The sequence below is a fragment of the Electrophorus electricus genome, chromosome 8 (genome assembly GCF_013358815.1).
Source record: "Electrophorus electricus isolate fEleEle1 chromosome 8, fEleEle1.pri, whole genome shotgun sequence".
Lineage (NCBI taxonomy): Eukaryota > Metazoa > Chordata > Actinopteri > Gymnotiformes > Gymnotidae > Electrophorus > Electrophorus electricus.
In genome coordinates, this window is record NC_049542.1 from 15,206,219 (window position 1) to 15,227,788 (window position 21,570).

General features: G+C 38.9%; 2 protein-coding genes across 2 annotated transcripts; both read right to left on the reverse strand.

Moving 5' to 3' along the window:
- Window positions 1-183: 183 nt before the first annotated feature.
- tmem184a (transmembrane protein 184a) lies at window positions 184-14,559 on the reverse strand. Its single transcript, XM_027002515.2, has 10 exons — window positions 14,376-14,559; window positions 12,966-13,208; window positions 7,220-7,385; window positions 6,259-6,349; window positions 5,134-5,209; window positions 3,801-3,892; window positions 3,451-3,620; window positions 2,960-3,157; window positions 1,497-1,742; window positions 184-1,193 (listed from the first exon to the last, which is right to left on the reverse strand). The coding sequence occupies exons 2-9, from the start codon at window positions 13,206-13,208 to the stop codon at window positions 1,510-1,512; spliced, it is 1,269 nt and encodes a 422-aa protein (XP_026858316.1). The 5' UTR covers window positions 14,376-14,559; the 3' UTR covers window positions 184-1,193; window positions 1,497-1,509.
- Window positions 14,560-14,899: 340 nt separating this feature from the next.
- On the reverse strand, window positions 14,900-16,625 carry psmg3 (proteasome (prosome, macropain) assembly chaperone 3). Its single transcript, XM_027002847.2, has 3 exons — window positions 16,491-16,625; window positions 15,466-15,696; window positions 14,900-15,374 (listed from the first exon to the last, which is right to left on the reverse strand). Exons 2-3 carry the CDS (start codon window positions 15,679-15,681, stop codon window positions 15,222-15,224), a joined length of 369 nt encoding a protein of 122 aa, XP_026858648.1. The 5' UTR covers window positions 15,682-15,696; window positions 16,491-16,625; the 3' UTR covers window positions 14,900-15,221.
- Window positions 16,626-21,570: the final 4,945 nt, after the last annotated feature.

The following is a 21,570-nucleotide window of genomic DNA, read 5'->3' on the forward strand; positions in this document are numbered from 1 at the left end:
AACATACCTTAATTATCTAGCATCTACACTTTCTTTTATTGGAGAAAAATATAGTTAAAATACACAAATTAGTAACATACACAATATCTTATGTAATGAAACTTATTGCCTCCCTAAAATGGGTGGATTAACAATTAAGCACGTTACAAGTTTAAGATTAAATTTAGTTCTCACACCCTCATATTTAAAGCAGAAATTATTGGCACAAGAAACAGTAAAAATCAAGTTGCATGAGCCTTGATTGTTATACCCACAAGTTTATTGAAAAAGATTAGTTATGATGTCATTAATCAGTTGGGTTGAGGTGCCCTACATAGAAGTGTTGATGTACACTGAGAAGACCAAGGTCAAAGTACCAAGTGTATTCCAAAATACATCATGAACAAAGTTTAATGACAGGCCTTAAAATTACTCATGTACTGTCAACTCATTTTAAAAACTATGGAAACTCAGTGAAAACAGTTTGGGGCCAATATAAGTTTCTATACTTTTTATGTACATAAGAGGACTAAATGCATAAAATTGACTAATGTATAACTATATACATTTGAGCCAATTGGACAATTCAGCTGAGCAGCTTCATGTCTAACAGACCTCTGGCTAAGATGGCATTTTTTTTGTTCAATATTTGTGACCTTTGACTGAAAATATGATTGATAATCTTGAAATTGTTCATATTATGTTGATTGGTAATTTAGTAAACGATTACTAAAGCAAAAGTGAATGCAAAAAACAAACAAACTCGAAAAGCACATTATAATTCAGAATATTAACAATTAATACCCCATACAAACCCAAACATCACCTGTACAGCCAACCAAATACATATATACAAATGATATACAATTAGGAGCACAAGTTCCTTTTAAGAATAAAACTGTTGAGGTTCCCTGATTTTGGAGTGCATGGGCAGAAAATGAATTAACTCCCCACATGAGAAGCGTAAAAGCCTGTCTATGATTTGAGACACCCGAAGTGTCTCAAAGGGCCTAGGTAAACGTTTTGAAGTGTGTGCTCTGAAGCCAGGGTATCTTTGAGAGATGGTTCCGATCATCAGGAGGCTGCGATGGAGGACCACTGAGCAAATACTTCAAACAGGCATGATGCAGAGGCACTCTCTAAAGTGTTCCTGGCAAAGTGAGCTGTCTGAATGCCCAAAGCCCCACCGGCCCAGGACCCTGCCTCTCAGTTCACTGCAGCACATTCAGGAGTTGGGGGGGTGGGGGGTGGGGATAGTGGTCAGATGAGTAATACAGCATTGCATAATAATCCTTTTGTGTGACTCAATGAACTAATTTTTTTTCCTGGAATTGCATAGAAGTCCATTATTTACATGCCCTCATTAGCAAAGCCTCAAGATGATCAAGATCAATTTGGCATTAAATAAGGGGAGGCCAAACATACAAACATATATATCATCCAGCCTGAAATACATCTATCTGGTTGCCAGCGTATGCTTCTGCACTAGAAGGGCAAGCTCGCGCTTCTAAACTTACTGAGAGTTGCTCCCTAGAACTCGTCATCTGTGTCAATCAGAGTGATTTTGTCAGACTTTTTTGAGCTCTTGGTGATGCTGGGGCCCGGTTTGCCATTCGGGCAGGGCTGTACCACCTCCTGAGTTGACTGCTGGGTGTACTGCTGATAGGCTGGGGAAAAGTTGTGGATGGCATCCTGGACCATGTCTCCAGGGTTGATGGTCTCTTTCAGTCCACTGGAGATGCTGTGCATGGGGGCGACATTATCTACAAAGCAGAGGAATTAAATTACAGTGACATCATGTAGAGGGAAGGGTATTCTTATGGCCAGTCACACCTCAGAGCGGGAATGCTGATCTAATATCAGCTTTTGTGTTATATATCCTACGAAATACAAGTATGCATAAAGGTAGGAGCTTATCCTAGGTCATGATTCATCTATTATAAAAGAAAGGTAACATAAGAGAGAATGACCAAGACCTTCTAGGTATGCTTGGCTGAAATACAAGCATTATACCATACCCCCTTATGTCAAGAAAGGACATGGAACAATGCAATGCATATCAGTGCTTGTGTAAATATATCAGGGTGACCTTGGAACTAAAACAAGTGTAGGTAAAGGTAAATGATAATAAAGATAATAGAAATGATGTCCTAATGTGCACATTTTTACCCTCCCAAAAAGATGCTTTAAATAATGGACAACCAACTTACATAACCTCATTTCAAATGTTTTTTTGAGCAAATCCTTTGCCTGAATTATATAAGATCTCATTGTTGTTAACATTCTTCCATGCACTGATATCTTCCCTTTTGGGAGCATGTTTTGAGAGCATAAGAGTACTTCCAAGGTGCCCTCACGAATAGAAATGGGGATTCAAGAAAACACTGTCTGAGATGTGCCCCATCGCTGCCTGAGGTGGACACCAAAAGCACTTTTCTGCTTCACGTCCCCATTACTGATGGAGATGCCAAGCTCAATGATGCCAACCTGTCTGCTCCTGGGGATCTGTAACCAGGTGGAGCAGCATGATACAGCACTACACGCAAAGCTTCACCTAACTGAGTGTGCTGTGGATGGATGAGAGTTCTGACATGGGCTGCTGGGGGGAGGTGCTGAGGTCAGACCATACCTTTCTTCTCCTGCCCCCTAGTGGACAGCATGCAACACTGCCTGAAAGTAGCTATTATCCTCCAGAGCACGTGCTGCATTGCCGCCCTGGCTGATCGCTCCAGCCCAGTGTGCGGTCCAGTCTTGGTCTCTGTTACTCAGTAAACAGAGGTCATAGAGTGCTCTCAGGGTTCAAGAGGAGAGCTAAAATGTACTGAGATTTTCAGGCTGACAACAGCTACAACTATCCTGCTGAGGCATAATAATCTGTCTTCCTGCTCTGAACTAGTTCAGCAAACCCAAGAAAACATGTCCAAAACAACTCAAGTATTGGCTTGGCCACACAATCAGATGGCCAGCAGTGCATGCCAACCTGGAGCCAGGCTCTTCTTTGCTTGGTATACGTTGTAAGTGAAGGCGTAGCGGAGTGCGATGGCGGCGAAGAACATCTCGATGCAGGTGATGAAGTTCTGCCAGCCGGCAGCAACTGTCCCGGCACCCACTTCATGGCTGTCTATGACCAGTGCCTCAGGAATCACCCCACAGCGCTCCAGGATGGCCAGAATCATGCCTGTGGAAACATCAAGAAAAAAAGACCTGTGTTGCTGTTATCACTGAACACTGCATATCTGCTAACTAGTTTTAACAAATAAGTTTCTTCATATTCTTTATTTTTAATGTGAAAGCAGTCAACTTATTCCTCTGGTACCCTCAGACATGCAGGGACATAGGACTCACCCCTGACTTTCAGCAAGGGCTCACCTCTACACACCAGAGCAGCTCTTTTAATTAACAACTCACGTGAGGAACTACCACATCCTATTTTACATTTATATTATAAATATAGATGTTGTGGACTCCCACCTTGCCAGAATGACAGGAAGATGACTGATTTGATGGTGAGGAACTTGAGCACAGGTTCGTAAGGCCTCAAGAGGTCACTGGTAGCGGAGTAGAAGAGGAAGAGAGCATAGAGGGACAGACTGACAGAGATATTGTAGATGATGGTGATGTAGAGGTACCCGCCATTCACACTATGGGATAGAGAAAAATGGAGAAATGATCAGAGCCTGTTTTACTTTGCTTCATGGGAAGACAGCACTGGGCTGTATAAAAAAATGCAAAACTTTAACAGTTGCTTAGTGGAATCAGAGAGGGGAAGGGAAGGAGGGAGAGACAGAGAGTGAGACAAAATTTTTTAAAAATCAGCTCACTTAAAATCTCCATCATGATATTTTCCAAAGGCTTGTAGGAAGATAGTGATGATGGCCATGATCGGTTTCACAACACAGAACTGAAGGGTGGCCTACATGACATCATCAGAATTGAACATGAGGCACTGTACACTCATGCGCACACACCAACACACCCACACACACACACTATATATGCCCTATAACCTAGTGGTTAAAAAGCTAATGCAATGCTAGGGCTTGACTTTACCATGGTGGTTCAGTATTCTTCACTGGATAAAGTGATTTGTGGAACAGGAGATTACAATGACACTTGGCAAAAACAGCATGTCCCATGTCCCATTACATGGTGCACATTTGTGGGCAGGATCCCCCAGGCATGACATATCAAGTTAACTAAACAAGAAACAACCTAGCCAAAACTGTCTTCTCAATATGAAACCACACTCACTAAGTATACTTTGGCTGAGATCTTCTGACCAAACATGCAGCAAAAAGCCACTTTTAAAAAAGAAGAAAGTTTGTTTTGCAAACTTGTGTTTTTAAGGAAGCGCTCTCAAATCCAATTTTCATCAGCGATATTCTTAGAGTATGACAGCCTCCCATGTCTGAGTATAGCCTGCATCACTCTGACAACTACTATTATTTCTCTGTTTATTACCAAACTGCTCAGATCTTGTCCACTTTGTTTTGCTTCTCTAGCACACTCTGCTAGCTCTTATCTGAAGGAAAATTGACAAACATTTTTATATGCCTGTCACTTTATGAGAACAGGATAGATGATATTTTAGGTGACAGAATGGACAGTTTTGCTGAATACTACATGTAAACACTTTTGCACAATTTTGTATATATATCTGAGGAAAACCAACTGAGGTGGTGGCTCCTTTCTGCTGTTGAAATAGATAGTCACGCACTGTTGTATTAAATCACCATGCGTGCATCAGCTGGCTTCACTGTGATGTCTCTGGTGCAGACGGTGAGAGCAGAACTCTGCCAGAGATTACATATTTGCAATCAAACCTAGACAGAGACTGAACCATGCAGATGTATGAGGGGGAGTTAGACGTGAACCTATGCAGACCTCACTGACTCATAATGCAGATCAAATGCTGCATTTAACTTTTATAGGCTGCTGTTTTATGTTTTCAGGGTAGATGTTTTAGGTGACAAATGGCCAAAGTTTTCATAAGCTGGTCATGTAAACTTCACAATTTTCTTGCACAAAAGCTTAAAGCCTCTATGATGCTGTTATTAATATAAAATTATTATGAATATGACTAGTTCAGAATGAAATCAGTGAAGTTCCCTGGGACATAAATCATAAAGATTCTTGGTCATCACAGATACAAACCTGTTTGCAGAATCGTAGAAAGCCAATGGAGTAGCTCATTCCAGCCAGGCAGCAGGTGCCATATAAACAACTTGACCTATGCAGAACAAATAAAGAGCCAGGCAAAATATTGAGAATCATATTCTCATTTACAGAGATGTTATCAAAAGGGCATTTCTGTGTTGCCATGCCAGTATGAGTTGGTATGAGTGATGATTGACGTTTAAATTTAGTTTTTACATTTTAGGTTTAAATGTAGCTATAGGTTTGTTTATATCAGTGTGGGCAGATCTGCCAAATGCTCAAATACAGTGACTAATGAAAGTAACCCTTTCTCTACCCTTTACAGGATGCGTAACAGGATTTAAAATAAAATACAGGATTAAAAAAATACAAAACAAAAGCTCTGCAGTATGGAAAAAAGCATCAAGATTTTTTACATTTTTTGTCATTTGAAACCAACAACATTCAAGACAGGTAAAAATGTGCCAAGTTTAAAACCACAAAAAGGTCAAATAAATTGGCACTTTGGTTGGAGAAAGTATAAACGAGCTCAAATGTAACCCAATGACATAATGGTAATTAGCCCCAGCTGTGTTTAACTGTCTTGATAGTGAACACGGAGGAACAAACTCAGGCGTAGCATTTCTTTGGTGTATACTGCATCTTGAAGTAAACAGCTTTCAGAAGCTCTCAGAGCAGTGCTGTGGAAAGACCCTGTACAATATGGAAATGGAAGCCAGGAGAATTTCCAGAAAAGCCAGCTTCTGGAAATTTATGGCCCTGCTGAGTTTAAGCCATGATCCTTATCTAACACCTAGCACACCTATAAGGTAATCAAGGTCTTTCAGCACCTGAATACAGAAGCCATGGGTGCTGAATGAGGAAGGTTAATGTCTAGATGGTATGATATAATTATAATTAATTTTTTAAAGGGTACATAAAGGTATAATTTAGGTTGCTACCTCACAAGTCATTAGAATTATGCTTTGGCATGAAGATCTGCAACAGTCACTAGAGTTTTCCTCTCACTAATCTGTCTCCAGGAGACACTCCTTACACCCGATATGAGGTCATGTGAAAGATTTGTGCAGTCAAACCGCAGTATAACGCATACCCACTGCCCCCGAGGAGAAAGACACTCACTGAATCTGTTTCCCACGTATTTCTGCCATGATGGCACTCTCTCCTCCTAGATACTCAAAAGACAGGCTCAAGAAGTTGTAGATGACAAATGCTAAAAAAGAGAACAAAGCATAATATAGTACAGAGAAAAAACATCAGAATTTCACACAAACATATATTTGTTACATGGGAAAGTTCACTTTTATCTACACTGGCAGCACAAAAAATTAACTTTATATTCATCATTTACACTGTAGATATAATACAGGTCAAGCTTTGGGTCATCTGTCCAAAAAAATCCAACTTAATCTGTTGCAGCTATTTAAGGAAATCTTAGAATAGCTAAGAATTATGACTGGTATTAAGACTTCAGCCACTGGCAATAGCCAGATTTGAAATGAAAACAGTATATTGTGTGAAAATGTTGCCCAATGTCTGTCAATCTCTCTCACATTTTAGTAATTATTTGTATGTTTTGTCTTGATGGTTGTTTAAATACTATTTTTTTGTGTAAGGTGACAGTATAGTACTTTAACAGCACAAAATACTTTCTACTAAGCAATTTATACTACATACATATTTTACAGAAAAAAAGGACCAAAGAGGAATAATAACAATACCTGTTCACTATCAAATGCTACAGTTCTGTTAGAAGGCTGAACCATTATTCATTAAATGGTGCTAATGGAACTTAGAGCAAGCATTTTCTAACAGAGGAGAGGAAATTCTAAAAATGTGATGTTCTTAAATCTCTGCATAAGTCATGGATAATCTGTTCAGTTCTCTTCCTGTAGTAGATCAGAGAAACAAGTTTGGGCATTTGTACTAGAGCTGGTCTCATAGGAGAGGTTCTGTGTATCTGTCACTCTCCATGTATAAATGCTTATGTTACACCTAGAAAACCAAGCAGGACAGAGTTCTCTGAAGCAGTCAGAGGCAACTAAATGTCCTCTGGAGTAGAGCTGCAGCATGATGGACAGACCTTCATAACAGTCACGGACAGAGTCGAAGTAGACGTAGTACTGGTCATTACTGATGAAGAGGAGGCTGAGCCAGGAGTCGAACGCATAGATGGGCACGATGAAGAGGATGCGGATGATATAGCGCTGCTCATTGGGTGCCGTGTATGACCTCAGGTGTGAGTAGATCTGACACACATATACACACACACACACACACGTACACACATACACACGCAGAATATTTATGAGCTTCAGCAAACTAGATGCTGCTGTGAAAGTGCTGAGAGACAGCGAAGTCCCACTCCATTACTGAAACTAGCCAAAGTAAATAACTGAAGCAAATCCAAGTAGTTTTAAATGCAGTTCTTCAAACACACTTCAGGGACTGAAAAAAACAGGTTATAAATACAATTTCCAGAATTTTGCTTTAGGCAGGACATTGCTCCAGAAATATAAGAGCTTGAAAGAGAATTGGAATTATTAAAACATTTAATCATGAAGTAAGCTGGATGTAATGATAAGGCATGACCACAAACTTGGGACAAATGGAAATGATACATCAAAAGGTTCTTTGGTAATAAAAGAGGGTGTGAAATGATCAAGGATATCAAGAATACATGAGTCTGAAAATGCAAAGTAATAAGTAATAATGAGTGGAACTACTTGTGATAGCACAGAGAAGAGAAGTACATTTGGTCCAGAAAAAAACATTAACAGTAATGAGCTATCCAACTTTATCTCTACCCAACTGTTTTAAATACACCCACCATATATTCTGTAGTTAATTATTACACATACGGTGTACCTGTGTGGTAATGTATTGTTTTTGTGAGAAACATGGACATACATATTAATAAACCCAATTACTCTGAAAATAATTTGAAAAAAAAAAAAAAACCCAAAACAACAAAAAAACCCTGAACAAACTGGGAACTACCTAAAGAAGGTTTTTTGGCATTTGAAAATTCTGTACGTTTTGCGACACATATCCATCATCTTGTAATGTCAGTGATACAGACAAGCATCACTGTGCACATGGATCGTGACTCACATGAAATCAGATGTGAGATTTTTCTTTCTGACTGTGCTTCAGTGTGGGTTGGGGGGCTGATGTATTTGGATGCTCTAGAGAACCACGGTGAGTCAGCAGCTCGACTGCTGTGGTCCATTTCTCCCGTACTGCAGGAAGAAAAATAAGCCCACCATCTGCATGGCTCCACAAGGCACAACTGCCAGTAAGAGGGGGCTGTGTTCAAGATAATAACTCTTGCCATTGACTCTGTCTGCAGTCAGGGCTCAGTAGTTTTTCTTTCCCTTTTGTTTTTAAGGAAGTTTGTGATTTATTTTTTTCCAATTTTATTATTAATCGCCAAACTCTTGCACCCATCAGCTGCTTTCCCAACCACTCCTGATCACAGGCAGCACATGGCACAGCGGGGATCCCAATTGTACAGAGGCCAACTTGGAAACATGCACAGTACATCTACAAGACACTTGTTATACTGCCTTAGCTGTTTACCAAATAATAAATTACCCTAAGAATTATTTAAGAAGATGAGTAATGGTATAAATACATTATTGGCCCAAATTTCTAGTCTATGCAAATTCCTAACCATTATCTTGCACTTCTCTATTACATGACAAATATAGGGACATTGAAAGCTCATGTGTTTACTCCAACACTTATTGAGCTTCTGCTCATAAAACAATGAACGAATTTGGAGGAGAGCATTAATCTATATGTAACTCAACATGACTGAATTTCCTTATTATTTTCCTTATTTCCTAAGTACATTTGTAGCTTACCTGGTAAAGCAGGTACAGCATGGTGCTAGCAGGTCAAGGTGTTCCTTGGTATTCAAGTTCATGGGTTCCATTCTTGGGGAGCACAATGACTGGTCATACTGTTAGAATGTATGTAACTTATCAGGGCAGGTTACATACATTCTAAGAGCATCTGCCAAATGCAGAAGATGCAGTAATTGACTGGCTAACACTCCTTCAGTTCAACAGGGAGAGAGGGATGAAGCCATCTGTCCAATGACAGCACAGCCAACTGTGTATTCAGGGACCTGGCTATAGATGGATGTGGCCTTAAATTCTATGACTACTGTCCTGAATGTGGCATATGTGATTGTTATGTTTATAAATAATATATTTTATACTTCACTGAATCAACAAAGGCTACCAAGGAATCAACCATGTTTATCATTGCTCTGTGAACACTGGCTCACAACAGGGATGTAAAGGCTTGGTTCTTTCCTTATAGCCACCAACAATGGTACAAGCTCCTCCACACATATGCTTCATCTTTAATAGGGCTGCATGTGGATGATTAATTATTAAATGCCCTTTCTGATAGTGATGTCACAGAACACTGGAATGTGCAAACAATCTCTAAATGGAGTTTTGGAATAACTGAAGTTGGGGAGAAAGACCATGCCGGAAACTCCACCCTTGTTTCTGCCCATTTATACTCCCGAATTTCCCTATATTTTCTCTGTGACAAATTTAACACCTATGAAATATTTGGTCTGCAATTGTAAACTAATTAACTCTGACAAACCAACACAAGAGGTTTCCATCCCATTCATTCCACACTTTGGTAAAATGGTTTGCTTCTACCCTAATAGCTTGGAACTGTTGATTTTTGGCATCAGCAAAACTCCCATCCTCTCCCAGTTCAGTGAACTTCTCAATGGAATGCTTCATGTTGGAACAAAGAATTATAAAGAAATAATGTGGCACACAACCTGCGGCCCCTCAGAAATAGTTTCAACTGGAGTAGACTAAAGATTCTCACAGCCATAAATAACACTGAATGGTTGGTCAGACTTGGCCAGATTTAGAAATGCAGCACTATCAGCAGTTTTGGTGGATAATGCATCTGTGATATTGGATGTAATGGGCATTCGTTTCACTGCTGTCCCCTCTTATTTCTTTTAAATGAAATCCAGTCAGTCTGGATCTCTGCCTTACACCACTCAGTTCTTCTGATCACACCTGGAACATCTCCAATGAGGTAGGGTAGGTAGACTGAGTATTCAGTAAATGGCAAAGAGCACATACATCAGTTTTGTATTTGCCAATCGCATCATGGTGGCAGGCGCTGATAGATTATGACCTGCTCAGGATCAACATAGCTGCTTCAAGATTGTTTGTCAAGGCTGGCTTGGTTTGTCAAGGCTGACAAAAAGTGCATGCAGATCCACCATCCTCAGTGGGAAAATGAGTTAGTCTCTAACATGTTTTTATGAAGTAGGGCTATGTGAGCTGGGCCACTTTTGGGTTGTAATAAATTGTAAAACTGACCATTTCTCAAGTCATCAGTTCTCTGTTCTATTTCTGACCTAACTGGGGCATATCAATGGCTAAGACAAAAAGGTTTTTCCATATATATCATTCTCGCATGCACGCATTAAGGCAGTACCTGATAAGCTAGCTCAAAACTTTTACATACAAATTTCACATACAAATTACACTATTTTACATTTAAATCCAGTACAACCAAGAGAAAGGGTATTTCTTCATAAGGTACATTTCAGTGACTAGGCAAGAGGTAGACGCTGCACCCTGAGATGTTTGAATTCACAGGTAGTGCCTGACTAGTAGGGGACACCAATGAGAATGCTGTTGAATCAAATCGGTACCTTAAGATCAAAGCATATGGGAGATATAGATTGTCAATGTTTGTAGTATGCTTAAAGTACTGAAAAAAACAAAGAGCATCTTTTAGAACAAAATCAGGAAAGATACCAGAATAGTGAGAACAATGAGAGCCCCTTTAATCCCCTCAGGGATTGATTTCCTCATACATTTCTCTCCACCAATTCTTAACAGGCTGCTTTTCTCCATTCCCCAGATGAGGCTGCAGTGGACAAATTGCTTGGCTGCTGGTCTGAGGCAAAACTGGACTGAAGATAATCATTATTTGCAGAGGAGTGCCATTTCATGTTTCATTCATTTTCAGTGGCTGAACACCAACCTGACATTCTTTAGCTACTCCAAAACCTCCAGTCTCTTAAAGGCATTAGGCTTTTGTAGAAAGGATAAGAGGCTTTAGAGGCAATCAAATAGTATCCTCCAAGTGCACTCCAGACATGTCCTGGAAGAATGTGTTTTCTGACCCTTTCTCCAATAGCTACAGTCCCAGCAGCCGAATTACATAGCATGTGTATGAAACACATATTATTCTACAGCATATATTCTACAGCAATTAACAACAACAAGAATAGTACACAAGGAATTGTTAGCATAAGCAGATAAATTAAATTTTAGTCATGCTACAAAGGTTTCAATAACCCAAAATGTAATTACTTCAGCAACAAACATAAGAATACATAAGCAAAGCTTACCTTATTAAAAACAATGTCCACCGACCCAACCAAAATACGTGTACTAATTCTAAAGCATGCTTGGATATTGAGAAAGGTTTCATATGTCAATATATGAAGAACTGCGTTTTAAATGATAAAATACGGACTACATCTGAGATCTCCATTACTGAACTCCATTTGTACCTGCATATGCTCAGACACTCAGCACCTTTGGGTGGAACTTTTACAGTAGCTGTTAAAAGTTACACTGATAAGGAAGTAAAGAATTTATCCAATTTGTTGGTATATCAAGTGTAAAGGTCAGCACTGCAATGTCTTTGCTAAACAACATTTCAAGCATCAGAAACCTACAGCCTCTCTGCTTCTCACTGGCTTCAACACACTGAAGTCTAGTTCATATTTCTCAAAACATATAATTCATAAAACGCTACAGTGCTGTAATGAGCTCCTAGATTCCATTCAGTGTTAAAGAAACATGTCTTGGCTTGACACAGAGTTTAGGGATTAGTTTACCAGACACAGATTAAGTCTATCTTTAGACTAGGAAATATGGTTTGTCTGATGGAGTTGGCAGTGATGCTGTATTTCAGCTCAGACTACCCTGGACATTTAGCCTCTCGTCAGCTTTATAAATAATTTCTCCTGATATAAAAACACCCCCACAAGGTTTACCCTTCTAGTACCAAATCCAAACTCCATTACATCACCACACAAAGTGTTTACAATATCCTCTATCAGTTTAGACAGCACGCACCATTCAAGTTTAAGTCAGCTCTAGCTGGTCAAGGACGGGCAGCGCAATCCTTAATGGATAACACTGTAATAAGGAAGTAACAATACCTGCCTAGGACTGGCTGGCAGATTTTTATTCAACTCTACAATCCACTATTGGTCACCTGTGGTGAGGGAAGCAATGTGAGAGAAGGATGGTAATGGGTCAGCATTTTCACACCTGCTCAGACAGGGGGATGTGCAGAAATAACAGATAGTCTGTCACCCTGTAGCTGAAAAGAGATTGGGGGGGGGGGGGGGTAGCTGCACACAAAACCTGTGTCCTCCACCAATGTGCTTGTTTATTTCCTATACTCTCAACGAGCTGCAGACACCTCTGCTACCTCCTGAGCCCTTCAACACCGAGATCTGCTACACTTTGCTTCAAGTTACCACAGGCTTTTTGCAAGAGGTCTGACATCCATGTTTAAAAGCAGCAGTGACCTATTTTGTTATTCAGTTTTTATAACCACAAAGCTCAGAAACTAACAGGAATGTCCCGCGCTGGCTTGAGCCATTGTTGAGCGAGCGATGCGTTTAGGAATTAACATTTGAAAAGGAGGGACAGGAGTGAGGTGTGGTCACTACCTTCCACTGTAAAGTAAAAAAAAAAAAAAAAGGAAATAAAAAAGAAAATTTAAAAAAGAAATGAACTTACCTGGTGACAAGTGATGAGCAAGGCTGACCAAACAAATATCCCTGAGAGAGCCTGGGCAGCAACTGTGTTGAGGAAGATCTGGTCTTCCACTGGAGTCCCATTCTTGGATATGACTACTGTCATGTTAGCCATGGTAGAAATGTTTGGCAGTAAAAAGGTAGACTGAGGGTCAGGCTCCTCCACACTGCTCTCTGAAGCCATAATTAAAGTACTGTTTGCAATATTCGACAATGTTTCATTCATCTAGAAAAGAAAATTGTTATGATAAACAGGGTAATTAGAAACAGTAACCAACATTTCATTTTCACATTTTACTTTCAAGTTACAAGACTGCTAGTTAATATTATGATATAACCTGTAGCATGACTCCTTCAGAAAACAGGAATCACCAAGATATGAGCTTTTGTGATTACTATGTAAAATACCACTCTTACTGCACTTACGTCTGTAAGCAGACTGCAGAAATGTAACCATGTCATTAGTCTGTTTAGTTAAGATTTAAATTAACATCCTACTAGCTTCAAATCCCAGAGCCTGATAGGCTCTGGTTTGGTCTCTAGTTGGCAGGCAGCTCAATACTCTCCTCCTGCCAGCAGAGAGCCTACAAACGTGAACAAATTGAGTATAGGCCACTACCACAGGCTATAAGGGAAATGAGGCTAGTGGAACTCCAGTAGCAGCAGTATCCAACCACAGACCCTGTCTGAACTGTCTCAGTTGGTGACTTCACAAGATAGATAGCAGCTTCTATCATCAGATGTTAGTTTATGATTCTTAATCCAGTTTATATATCAATTCTCTATTATTATTTGTATACAGCAAGGCCAAATTATGGACAGGAGAATTAAAAATTTTAAGATTTTTAGCTTCTCTTAATTTACAAAACTCATAATCAAGCCCTGCAGAGTGCATTATTTTTCTTAAGGAACGTGACAGTGCATAAATGTAAAATGAACCCTACCAGAGAGGCTACAAGACCTGAGAGAAAATAGCTTTCAGTCTCAACGCTTATGTTAACAAATCTCAGATAGGTAAGAGCTTTGGAGCACTGACACTCACAGAATTTACAGACTGTAATGAATTTATTAATAGAACATTCATAGGTTATATTTAACCAATTGGTTGCGTTTTCCATATTAAAGTGTAACATTTAGAGTCTTTAGCCTACATTAACACTTGTATTCACGAAAACAAAGTTCCACAATACGACAAACCTGTGATGACCCAGTTTAAGATAAACGATGTAAAGGTTTGAACGTAGTTTCACAAACCTTGCTATCCAAGGTTCTGCGTTATCCAGGAAAGTTGATGTTTATGTATTTGAATAAACATAAGTAAAGATTAAAGTTCAGAGTGAAATTGACGTTTTCTCGGTGTAAAAAAATAATCAACGATGCTTGCGCCACTTACCTTCTAACACGCCCGACACCTGCCCCACTTCCTCCGGTAAGAGAAAAGCTGACACTCAAACTGTAGGCTAAAATTATTTTGTCCTTTTTCCAGTTTCAATTAAATACAACACCGTTAGTTAAACTGAATGAATACACTTTAAAATAAACTATTAAGTTAAAAGTCGCCATCAGTGGAAATGGCTTCCGTGCTTAAGCGTTGACACCAATGACAGTCACTTCCTAGTTATGCCGACAGGTAGCTCGAGCAGATCGAAGTCCACGAAGGATTCTTCCATTTTACAGCTACGTGCATATGGTTGCTAATAAACACCTCTCGCACCATTCAATACAAGAGAATTTAAACGAATTGTCTTCTTTGAGAGACTCTAAAAGGTTTTCCAACTGTTACAGGTGCCTTAATCCAGGTAGAAATTCATCAGAAACAGCCGCCACCCAAGATCACATTACCTAACGGCGATAGTCCTTAATCACGTGGGATTAGTTGCTTTAATTTGTAAGGTGTACTTGTTGATCCCAAGAAACTTGGTTGAAAACAAAGTTTTATTTAGGAGTTTCAAACTGTTGCATACAAAATCGGTAAAGCAATAAAGAGACAGTTGTTAGGATATTCATTAAATAATTTTAACTCTTCTAACATCTCAGTTTTAGCAGTGACACTCCTTTTCCTGGAAAGAAATATTCAAAGTATTTGCCAACAAGCAAAACTAAAGTTTGTGTAAGAAATATATAACAGCAAAAGCATGAAAAAAGTGAGGCGTCATGTGTTAAATGAAGGTTTACATTTACAAGATCTAACAGTCTGTGTAGCATGTTGTTTCTCAATAATTCTATAAAATTATTGTGATCACCAAACTTGACAGCTTTTGATCAGATCTTTCAGAATTTTGAGATTTTCAGCACTGGGGTCTTTAAGTGCAAGCCCCAAAAGAACAGGTCGGTTTCCCGCTTCTTGGGAGACAAACGTCGCAACATTTTTTGCAATGACATGTGTGAGAGCCTATAAAAAGAGACAATAGAAAATATATGAAACACAAATCTGGTGTATATCTTTCCAATGAATTACATTTGAGTGATTAAGGTACATGTACCTCATCTTTCCCAAGCAGCACCTTAGTAGTAAACATGGGTGTGCTGATGTCACTCGATCTTGAATCCGGTGTTATAGACACAAGTGTACCAATCTTTCCATACTGTGTAAGTACAATGAAGACATAATTGCTGAACTCTGTGCAAACAACCTGAGTTGAAATTCCATTAATTGTTTTTTCTTTCTGTCTTGTTCTGATGAGTGGTTGATGTGCCATGGAGAAACCTATCACCTAAAAATATAAAGAAATTAAAGTTAACAAAGCAGAAGACTAGCCATCTTCCTGCTGTTTAAAAGACAACACCTATTTCTGTTAAAAACAATGTGGCGAAAAAACAGTTTGATGCAGCCTTTTTCAGCACAGTATTTGTTAGGGAAATGCGTTAGGACATGCGCTATGGTAACTTGGTAGCTAAATAAGCCCACTAATTCCGAACATGGAAGCTGTAGCAAGTGTTGTGGTGTCTTATACAAACTAGTATGAAAGGTCTGAACCCCCGTGATTTAGCTATGCTCAAATTCATAATCTTAAATCGCAGACTCTTTCCTGTTTGTACTGCTCATATCATCTGGTTTTCCCATTTTAATAGGACTACAGGAAAATTAAATCAGTTTGATTCCCCACATTAATAGCGAGGCAAGTACCTTTATGTTCTCTTGTTGCGGTTGTGCTTATAAATACAATAGCGTTAGCTATTTACCTACTGAATGTGGCATCTGGAAACACGATTATAAGATAAAAACCAACAGTCCGTTAGCCTACTAGGCTATCAAAGGTAGCCTAGGATTGTTAATGTTCTGTTTACCGTGGTCTCATGCTACTTGCTAACGGAATAGTAGTAGTAGGCAAAGTGAGCCCCATTTCCTCCCCAGCGAGCTGTGTTTAAAGCCCGGTACAGGACAAAGGAAACATCGTGGCTCTCTGAGTACCAACAAAACTGAAGGTGTGCCGAATTTACACCTGATTTTAGCTAATAGAAACAAAGGATACAGGATGCGCGATAGAAATCGTGTAAACTGTCTTACCGTTGCTCCAACCTGCTGGTTTAGTAACGATCGGTGTGAGCACAAAACACAAACTTCCAGGTGCGCCTTCGAACTTGCTATATTTTATAAATCAGATAATCTACGCGACCCAGGCTTACTTCCGGCTACTCAAAATGTTGCGCATGCGCGCTAATTTCAAAAAGTTGTTAAGCATGAAATTATGCGAATTTTACGCTTTTTAAATAATGTAAAGTTGAATATACAATAAAATGATTTAGATTTAATCCATATATTATCTTTTATTTTTATAACTGTAATTTAAATTACAGATCAGAAAACAATCTAATTGCCTACGATTGTGAAATGTATGGACCAAATGCATCACAAGTCCATAAACCAATTAATATCTGATAATCTCGTTCAGTACTCGTATGTACTGGTATTCATTGGACTGGAAAGATAAGAAAGATCTTTATGCATTGCATGTGGCAGTGAGGATCACATAATTAATGTTTTATTAGTTATCATTGAGTCCATGCGTTTACATTGGTGCCCTTTTCATATAGACTACTCTTTGATCTTTATTTGAGGCTATGCTGTTTGGCTACAATAACCATACAGATATGTTTGTTCCTCTATCAGCAAAATGTTGCCTGAAAATCTGTTACAGTATACAAGTTGCTTTATTAATGACATGTTTGATTAAATTTGGGCCATGTAGTTTATATAGTAAAAAGTAAAAAAGATTCATAATTAATAAAAAAGTGGTAGTAGTAATTCCTTTAGTAGTAGTAGTAGTAGTAGTAATAGTTCCTTTAACAACTTCACAAGTACTCATTGCATAAGTGGAAAAGCATTCCAATTATTGGCTCAATAATTATACTTGTGCCTCTGCAATGACTTTTGGACTAGAATCATTTCTTATCCAAACTAAATTCAGAAATCCCTGAAAAAAATAAATTGCCATTTTCAAGGTCTTGGTTGCTTAACAGACTGTTTTCTAAACAGATACTTTTATTGAGTGCGGGCCACAGGTGGCCTAACTACAGGCTTAATGAGAGCCTTGTTTTTGAAAACAAGTGAATGGCTGAAACCTCATGTTTTTTCACAGTGTACATGTTGAGGATGGCCATAAAATGCAGAATGTGTTTTGGTTATGGGCACCCAAAATTAAATATTTTTATTTGTTTGAACTAATAAATAATTAAAACATCCTTAATAATAACAAAACTGATCAGAATGCTAACTTGTTTTTATTAATTTGAGTAGGTGAATCCTTATGTTTAATAGTCAGAACTGAATGAGAAAGGGGTTGAATATGCACGTTTGCACAGTGGCTATAACAATAGCTATGTTAGTGAAGTTTTAATTTCTCAGTGACAGCTTGACCTTTCCCAGGCTGCAGGGTAGCCCTAAACTCTTTAAAATGTAATAAGCCTGTAATTGAAGAATCTTTGTGCAGATGTTGTCTGCAAAGCATTGCCTTTCTGCTACAGATTTTGAAAAAGCCACTGAAACATTTCTCATTACGCAGTATTTTTCCTTAGCCTCTTTTGACTGTATGTTTGTGGTTGTCTCATGCTATGAAATATGCAATATGATTTCACAGTTACTTAAATTTAAATGAACTGGTAAACTACAGATTAAGTGAAGGCTGAAGGGTATAATTACATTGCTGCCTCCTTAAGCATTTAATCGTGGGTCTCCTGTCACTGATAGGTGACAGGTTTTCATATTTTTATGTTTTTGTCATTTTATTTTCTTATTTTCTAGTGTGAAAACATATTCTTTGTATGGGAGAGTCATCTTTAGCATAACATTATCACAGTAAGATTTTGCATTTTCCACATACATTATAAGAATGCTCATGACCACAATTTGCTGGTATATGAGAGGTAATTACATTTAACTGTAGAGGTGAAACATATTTTGCCTCAAAAATCAAATGTGCATTCCCAAGATACAAATACTTTAAAAACATCCTCTGTGTTAACAAATGTCATTTGTGAGTTGAAAAAAAAACAAACAAACAAAAAACATTTAATAAGAATGAAATGTCTAAGAGGTGAACCACTAAAAGGCTCTTGTTGGGCTGTCTGCCTGCCATGTACTGTCAGATGGTCTTGTGAGGATGTGTCATGCCTCTGCTAAGCCTAGTTCATTTGACAGACTGTGTCATGTTCACAGGGCACTAGGCTGCCACTGCTGCAGTGGGCTTATTCTGGAGGATCTGAGTTGCTCATCCACCTGAAAGAAGTTGCTATGTCTGCACTTTCATAGCCTCTGCTTCTCTTTTCATCTGCCTAACCATGGCAGGTTTCTACTCGCTCAGTCTCCGTTCTGCCTTGCTCGCATTCTCCGCCTGTCATTCTCACTCTCACCCGAGCAGTATGTAGTCAGCCTGAGTGTGACAGGTGACTGGTTTAGCTGTTTTGTAGCATTTAGTCTCTTCCTTGTTTTACAAAATACTGCAGCAGATAATCATGTCTAATCAGTTGTCAGAGAGTGATTTAAAGTGTGAATAATAGTTCTCCAATCCTCTGTACAGAAAGAACTGCAGTGTTAAATTGACATCTACAGTGTTTAAACAAGTCCAGATCGACATAAATCAACACTAAGAGTAATGCAATCCTGTACTTGATATTTTACCACTGTGTTTTTTGGACTGATTTATCACAATCTTTCAATCTTATATTTTCATCAGCCTTTCTTATTAGAATCTAATAGTTCTAATAAGATTATTATGAAAGTTCCATGCAATTACCTACATTATGCAATATTGATTGTATCACTGTGTAACATGGAACAATCACAAGGCAGAAGCAATTGTAGAGAAGAGCGGGATTTATTGAGGGCAAATCCATGATTAGGGTTGATAGTATGGTCCAGTGTCATGCAAACAACATGATCAGATCCAACAGATATTACAAACTGTAACAGTGAGCGGTTATGAGGCGGATGCATGTGCAGAGAAGAGCGAGATTTATTATGGGCAAATCCAAAATCAGAGTCATTGTAGCAGTCCAGGGTCATGGAGCCAACACAGACAGTACGGGGATACATTACAAACAAAAACACATGAAGGCAAATGGGAAGCAGGCTATAACAAAGACTAGGGAATACTCAAGGCTAAGAAGCACAAAGTCTAGGATACACTGAGTATAAATGAACATTCAAACATTCAATACAACCAAACACAATGAACCTAGCACATGCATTCAAATAAATACATAAATGTAATGAAGTAAACACAATGAACAGCAAAAACCAATACACCATGGTTTAAATACATCAACTAAGCAAGGGACAGGTGTTGAAAATCAACAGGGGCGGAGAAAACAAAATTATGGAACGAAACTAAAAAACACAAGACAGGGAAAACATGGAGCAGGGAAGCTGGGTGGGACTAATCATGACAGTAACAAACAGTAAGATATGCACAAAAACCAGGAAAATAACTAAACAGGATACGAAGACAAAACAATGTGACAGAGGCTAAACAAGAATGAAGGTGTTGCACACAGGCTGAGGAAACAATAACCACTGACAAAACTACAGAAACACAGGAAATATATATATGAGCTAACAAGGAACAACTAGAAACAGCTGATAACAATGATGGGCACGAAAACCAAACAAGGGGCAGAAGAACAACAAGCAAGTAAAGCAAAGACATGAGGGGCCAACTGTGACATTGGCAGATGCTTTTTAAAAAAGATAATAATAGATATTTTTCACTTACATATTAATCCATGTTACTACTGTTTCTGTTTTGACTGCAATTATCTTTTCTCTCTGTGTGAAAAGTCTGCATCTGGGTGAAAGTCATTCACCTTGATTACTACCCATTTATTGTAATTCCCTTTGGCCCAGAGCTCTGTATCCCACACTCCCATGCAATTTCTTTAAAAGGTCCATGAGGTACATTGTAGGTCATTTTCATTTGTAACAAGCATATGCTCGTTCTTCAATAAGATAGTTTCCTAAAGATGGTTCATCCTCTTCTGCCTGTTGGCAAGCAGTTGTGTGGGGCTTTAATGAAGTGACAGTAACCCCAGTTAGTCTTTGATGGTGATTTGTGTGCACCTAATGGACTTGTCCAGAATCCCCTTTATAAAATGAAGAAATGGGTCTTCCACAGTAGAGGTTTGTCTGGTAGAATTATTAGTTTCTAGGAGAAGATTTTTTCAACAATCTAAAGACCTTTTAGAGATGAGCCAAGCCAAACATGTCAAAGACAACAAAGATGAGCAATCCATCAGCATATTAAGAGGCTGGCAAAGAAAGGGGTGAAGGAAGACTCATACACAACACAGTGAAAGCTACTTAGAACTTCCCATGCACAAGTAGCAAAGCTCCCTTGTGTAATTGGTCATCTATCATTGTCATAATCTGAATGCCATAATGATTAGTGATATCAATTAAAGTAATTGCAGACTAATTGTATCAGCCTCACATAATAACATGACACTCCCCTGGGTAAATTTGGCAAGCCAAATTAGTTTACAGGATTACCAGATAAAATGCTTCACTTCTTTACAGCCTTGATAGACCATTTTCAGTAAGATTGGACAATGTTGTTATTAACTAACATGAGACTGTTCATGTAAAGTGAATCTGAAACCACTTATTTTCTGTCAGGAAGATGGTTAGGCAATCAGACTCGCAGCTGTTAGCACTGGGTTAAACGGATGTGCGCCCACAGTAAATACAATGCTGGGCCCTTGAAGCCTCAGCAGAGCATAGACACACCCTCCCAATACTTTTTAAGGGCACCAGGCAGAGAGCACTGCCTATCGTGCCTAATCAAAGGAAGGAAAAAACACATACATTGTTCATGAACACAGCCTGTAGAAGAGGGCTATCGCTTTAATATCTGTTTTATGTTCTAGTGAAAACAAGCGCAGTGTTCAGGCCTGTATTTCTACTCCCACGGTAGTGAGATAAGGCTGATTGTCTGGCAGGTTTAAATTAAACGGACGTTTCTTCCCCCAGTGTTAGTGATGCACTGAGCCACATACCTTCACTCTTTTGTTCCGGCTTCCCCTCAAAGGCAGCTGCTCGGTCTGCCTTTTCTCCAGCTGACTTTGTAATGAAGAGAGGATTGTACAAGCATGAT